We start from the raw sequence: 5,860 nt of genomic DNA, 5'->3' as shown, positions 1-5,860 counted from the left end.
CACACACACACACACACACACACACACACACACACACACACACACACCTTTAAAGTCGCTCAGGAACAAAATTTCCTCCTTTTCAAATATTCATGAGGCGGTCTGGTTAAAGCAGTCTTAACTCAAACACAGACACTCAATTTAGTTTGACCTGTGTGTGTGTGTGTGTGTGTGTGTGTGTGTGTGTGTGTGTGTGTTAGTTCACGGCTTACATAACTACACTCTTCAGGAGTGTGCGTGTGTTTTGACCTGAGTGTGCAAAGAGATAAAGTGTGCGTGTGGTTGTGCTTTTGTGCATGTGTGTTCTGATTTGACACAGCGTTGTGAGTCTGTCCCGAACATTTTATCTACTTTGTGTGTGTGTGTGTGTGTGTGTGTGTGTGTGTGTGTGTGTGTGTGTGATTTTGTCTTTGGGGGTGATACTGAGTTTATCCGTCCGTTTATCTGCTCGGCAAGTGAAAAACTAGGCTGTATCGAGGTAATGCTTTTTGTGTGTATGTGTGTGTTATTCTGCCTGTGTGTATAGTACACTGTGTCCTGGCAGTCGTGTGTGTGTGTGTGTGTGTGTGTGTGTGTGTGTGTCAATGTGTGCACGAGTATAATTGTTTGCGGATGTGTTTGTGTGGTCAAAATGAGCAGTTATCTAAAATTGCTGCTGGAATTGCTCAAAATGCCGGGTACATATAACACACACACTCACACACACACAGACACACACACACACACACACACACACATCCTTGTACGTCTATCTTTGTGAGGACTATGACTGGGTGTCAGTAGTCGACACCTTTTTAAGGTATTGACCAAAACAAACCAGTACAAGTGGTATTGCAGCTTCTTCACTTAAATGACACATGCATCTTGAAAAACGTTACTCGTATGGTTTTACTTGCAGCCATTGGTCCACTACCTCAGCAACTACGACCCGTAGAGCAGGGAGGGCCTGTCCGAACGCCGAGGTGTCTGAGCCGGCGGCTAGCAGCTAACGGTGCTGACAGAGCTAGCAGATATCGCCTCAGGAGGCGATGATCACTCGCCTATCTATTCATTACAACCTGGGTGACCGAACCAGAGGGTCGATGTTACGCTTCCACAACATCGTGGTCCCGCCACTGTGAGCCCGGGCATTATCAGTTTTACCGCTGTCCATTCACACGATGGCTATCGAACATAGACTGTAGATAAGAAGTGGACGTAGTCGTCAGGACGTCACTCATTGGTTCGTGGCCTGCCGTGCCTAGAGTTCGCCATTTTGTCTGTTGCCTTCTTGAATTACGGCCGTCACCATCTTGGCTTTTTTGCAACCAGTGAGCGTAAGTTACCAAATTCAGAATGGGGAGGAATGACGTCATGCACGTCTCTGGTAGAAACCTGTCAACTATCAAAAAGAGGGACCTCCATAGATTGCAGAGGGGACCTAGTCTTGAAAACGGTTACCTCCCTCTTATTTTGTATATTTGGGTTTTGAATATTGTTGCTTTGGTATTGTACCTCCTCTCTTTCCACCCTGTGCGTGGACTTAAACTCCCAAATGCAACATCAACAAGCTGCTTGTCAAATCAGATCATGGCCACACACTGAGGAACCACCCGCTGTGATCACACACACACACACACACACACGACCGCATCCAGGCGCTCTTGCGAACTCCGACCTTGCTCTTCATGGTCGGTGTGTTTTACTAGCTTGGTTTTGGTCTGATTTGTGTGTGTGTGGGGGGGGGGGGGGCTGTAGCAGAACCTGAGCTCCGCCGGTAATACGCTGGCAAGAGGAGACATTCATATTTCATGGCTCGCTGAGTTACATCCACACACCTTTTTCGGACGCTTTGAAGCGTATATTTTGGTCACTGAGCGGAGGTTTCGGAAGCTGGACTGCAAAGAATAAAGCAAACTTCCGTTGAGGAGTTTCACCTTTGAGGCTAATGTGGGAGCAGAGAGCAGCTGCAGGTTTCCACTTTGTGACTTTGGCCTGGTCAGTGAAGGAACTACAGGTCTGCTCTTCTAATTTGACATTTCATTGAAGTTGGCAGTGCCTCTGTTCCCTGGAACCCTGGCAGAACTTTGACACGGCCACGCGTTTCTTAGTCTCAACCTCCCGAGTTTTCTTCCCTTACGTAACTTGTTCATGTGTTTTCCAACTTTGAAACCTCGCAGGATTCTATTTTAAAACTGTGAAACTCCAGAAATTTTGAGGATTTCTATGCTACTGTCTTCTTCTCTGTTATTTTGCTGTCGGAACATTTCTGAAGATCTCCAGACCCGCAGGTCGAAAAGGTCGGAAGCGAATAATTGGCCGGGGCTTTTTAAACTTTTTAAACATCACCTGCTAGGCTCTTCAACCTCTCATCGAAATGAGCTTGTTATCAAGTGCTGGAATATCTTGCAGTAGAATACTTAGAACTTGCCTCAGTTTGTACTTTTCTTTTACCCGTGTCTTGACAACTCTCTACCCCCGACTTCCTAAAAGCAGCCAGGTGTATTCACACAGCCCTCGTCTCTCTGTCTCTGCTCCTAACGTTGTAATTATCTCCAACACTTGATAAAACCCCTCCGGCTCTCTCCCGCTCCCTCTTTCAATCTCCCTTTATTGCATCATTATATTGCACTTAATCATCCCTTGGTGCTTTACTACTGTTGGTTTTCTGATCCATCCCTCCTCGTCTCACACTTTCTCCGTCTCCTGTTTCCTCCTTCTCTTCCTGTCTGTCCCCTCCTTTCCTTCTCTGCACTCTCACTCCTTTTTTTTGTCATTCTCCAGGTGAAGTATGCTTTCTCCCCCATACTGAATTTGTCAAAAATAGGTCGGATAGCAAAATACTCCCACCTCCGTCTCCATTATTCCACACCTAGTTTTACTGGTGTATTCCCCTCCACCTCCGATCCCTGCTTCCCTCACGAGTCTCTGCTTTCATCTCAGATGGTTGCATGTTTAATGTCACGCCTTTCACGTTGGTGCACGCCCGCGTGGACGCTTTCACTAAACATATACTGTAGATCCAGTTTTCAGGGATTCAGGAGGTCTACATCTTCCTCCATCCCAGTCAAAGAAACACCTGTTGTTGTGTTTTGTTCTGGTGTAACACTTTGTAACTCTGTAAATAGACAACAGATAAAGTCTACCGCTGGCCCTGTTTCTCTGACGGTCTTGCTCTATTAGGTGCACAAATTCCGTCTCATTAATTCATACCCGGCACTGCACAGCAGGACCCCGACTGTGCGAGAGAGTGTGAGTGTGTGTGTGTGTGTGTGTGTGTGTGTGTGTGTGAGTGTGCTTCTTAAGCGTCTTATTTGGAACAACATGGAGGGAGGAGTACATTTAATCAACATAACTGGGAAGTTCAGATGAAACTCCTCCGTGATGATCTCATGTGTGTTTCTTGTGTATCTTCCAGGATTGTCGAATACTCGCTGGACCTGCAGAACGTCAACTTCACCGCCATCAGGACAGTGAGGGTCCTGCGGCCCCTTAAGGCAATTAACAGGGTGCCAAGTGAGTCTTCTTTTCCCCTGTATCAATTCAATGTGTCGTAATGCAATTCAAAGCCAAGAGGAGAAAGTGAACTTTGGCTGCATGCACATAGTAGATGGCCACAAAAGAGTTGGAGCCAATAGTTCAATTCATGCTTCAATACAAAACAAATATATGCATATTATATATCTGAAAACTGCATGATCATCCATGTAATGCCTTCCCTGGCTCTCGTTCAGCACCATGGACAGCTGCCTGCTGGAGCAGCCAGAGTCTGGTGGCTCGGTCGCTGTCCGAGGTGCTGAACACGATTCACTGAGACAGAAATACCTCTAATGTTTTAACACCTTCAGACAGATGACAACGCGCTGCACTTTATATGAGAGTTGTATATCAAAGTTTTACAGTACAATGAACTTACGCTTTCCATTCTATTCCATATTTTAATGTAACCGTTCCTTACCATAGCACAGCTGAAGTACGCTACCTCATAAGAGAGATACGTAGAAAAGGCTTTGTTTGTATAGTACGGTTAATTTACTAAAATTCAGCGGCAAACAGAAAAATCGTAATCCTTTTTTTTCCGGACGAGTGTTGCAACTAAATACTAACCAAAAGCAGACCTGTCCCAGACGATCTGAGCGGTCTGGAAGGTTCATCGTTTAGCTGCAGAAGATACTGAAGACACACGTATAGTCGGATATCATCAGTCTCAGATGAAGTTGAGTCTACACTCTGCGGTTCCCGGTTTGATTTGACCAACATGGCATCAAACAGAACCTTGTGTTTGGCAGCAGAGGTTGTGCAAAAGGCTGAGATCATAACGTCTGTGATTGTGTGCATGTTTCCTTTAATCACCAACAATTACAAGCTTTCCCCAAACGTTACTTTCCTCACATTGAAGTGCAGCCTCAAAGAAGTGAACAATTCAACATGTGCTCATGACTCAGCAGGTTGCTCGGGAAGTAGTTCCCTCTGCAGCGATTCTTTTTAAGTGACTTCAGGTGTTTGAAACTTAAGACCTTTGACTGGAACATCTGCTCTGCATCGACTGAGGACAATGGAGTGAACATGAGATACAACATGCTGTATGTTGGCAGTAACGTTTGGCTGGCATGTGGATCAGAAGAAAAAACAACAAGGAAGAGAGAAGGGACGGTGGATGTTCATGGATCCAAGATAAGAAGGCAGCTAGGATTTAAACACTTTGCACACACTTCACTACGTCTGACAGCGTTAATAATAAGGTTGCTGACACAACTATACAACTACACAACTACACACCCACGCCCTGAATCCACACACTCGCCTCAATCTCTCTCGCTCCAACCCAACAAGTTAGAAGATTCTCAGATATTTTAGTGACAATTGCAAGTGACATTCTGCCATTGAGGCTTCCAGGGGGTCTGAAGTGTCGGTCAAGGGGTCTTCGGACCCCTCAGAGACCGCCCTAATTTTGCACAGTGGTCTCAGGTCTTCATGAAAGACAATCACACCTCTTTTAATCCTTCTGTTTATCATTCTTCAGTCAAATAAATCTGCATTGAATGGATCCGAAGCTCCTGTTTCTGAGTGTTTCCTTCTCCACCTCGCTCACAGACGGCTCTCAGGTATTGTTAGCGACACAACAAATGCTGCAGAGCGGATTCGCTGCCACGTCGTTACTCATTTTAGGATCAAACGGGCCACATGACAGCAGGCACCGTTGCAACTGCAGCGGGTCGACACCACAACCCCCGGCTCAGAGTCTCCGATGTGATTGCGTTGGTTGTGTACCTGTTGTTTCCTGCTGGCTCTTCAGGTGCTGGTATGCATGTGAGCAACATGATTTTTTGTCTCATGCATTTTAAGCAGTGATGGACTGTCTGGACACAGAAATATGTGAGCTGCACATCTCATCTCATCCTGTGTGAGGAAACACCAAAGTGCAAAGAGCTTTTTAAATCCCTCAAAAGTCATTTGATCCTCCCGTGACCGAAGCGACGCTCTGACGTGGTGAAGTGTTCCGCGGTGCTGCTTATAGTCTCCGTCCTCTCCTCATGAGGATAAGCAGAGCTCGCTGCTGCTTTCTTTCTGCTCTGTGTGTAAATTGCTCCTGGCAGGCAGTAATTTCAAGAAGCTATGAGTGCTCTCTAAGTCGGATACGCTGGTGCTTGAAGTTAATGTTGTTTTGCTTTTCCTTCATGAGCGTAATTGCTGAACCTCCCACTGCTCATAAATCTGCAACAGAAACTATCCGAGCCGCTTCATTTATTTATTTTTCTTCTCTGAAAGCAGGAAGTTAGTCGGCCACAGACGAGCGTGTTCTGATTCCTAGATCTGACGCCTGATTTATAGCACGTGTTACATTACATTACAGTCATTACATTACAGTCATTACATTACA

At 45.8% G+C, this 5,860-nt stretch overlaps 1 protein-coding gene across 1 annotated transcript in view; it reads left to right on the top strand.

Annotated features, from left to right (window-relative positions):
• Positions 1-5,860, top strand: part of LOC116400745 (voltage-dependent T-type calcium channel subunit alpha-1I-like) — a 153,271-nt gene that overhangs the window by 79,499 nt on the left and 67,912 nt on the right. The window contains exon 5 of the mRNA XM_031878742.1: positions 3,398-3,495. Coding sequence (XP_031734602.1) covers positions 3,398-3,495 — 98 coding nt within the window. The remainder of the gene's footprint in view (positions 1-3,397; positions 3,496-5,860) is intronic.

Source organism: Anarrhichthys ocellatus, unplaced genomic scaffold, assembly GCF_004355925.1.
Source record: "Anarrhichthys ocellatus isolate YVR2014 unplaced genomic scaffold, GSC_Weel_1.0 scaffold197, whole genome shotgun sequence".
In the NCBI taxonomy this organism is placed as follows: domain Eukaryota; kingdom Metazoa; phylum Chordata; class Actinopteri; order Perciformes; family Anarhichadidae; genus Anarrhichthys; species Anarrhichthys ocellatus.
The sequence above is the reverse complement of the archived record's forward strand: the minus strand, read 5'-3'. Positions and strand labels throughout refer to the sequence as shown.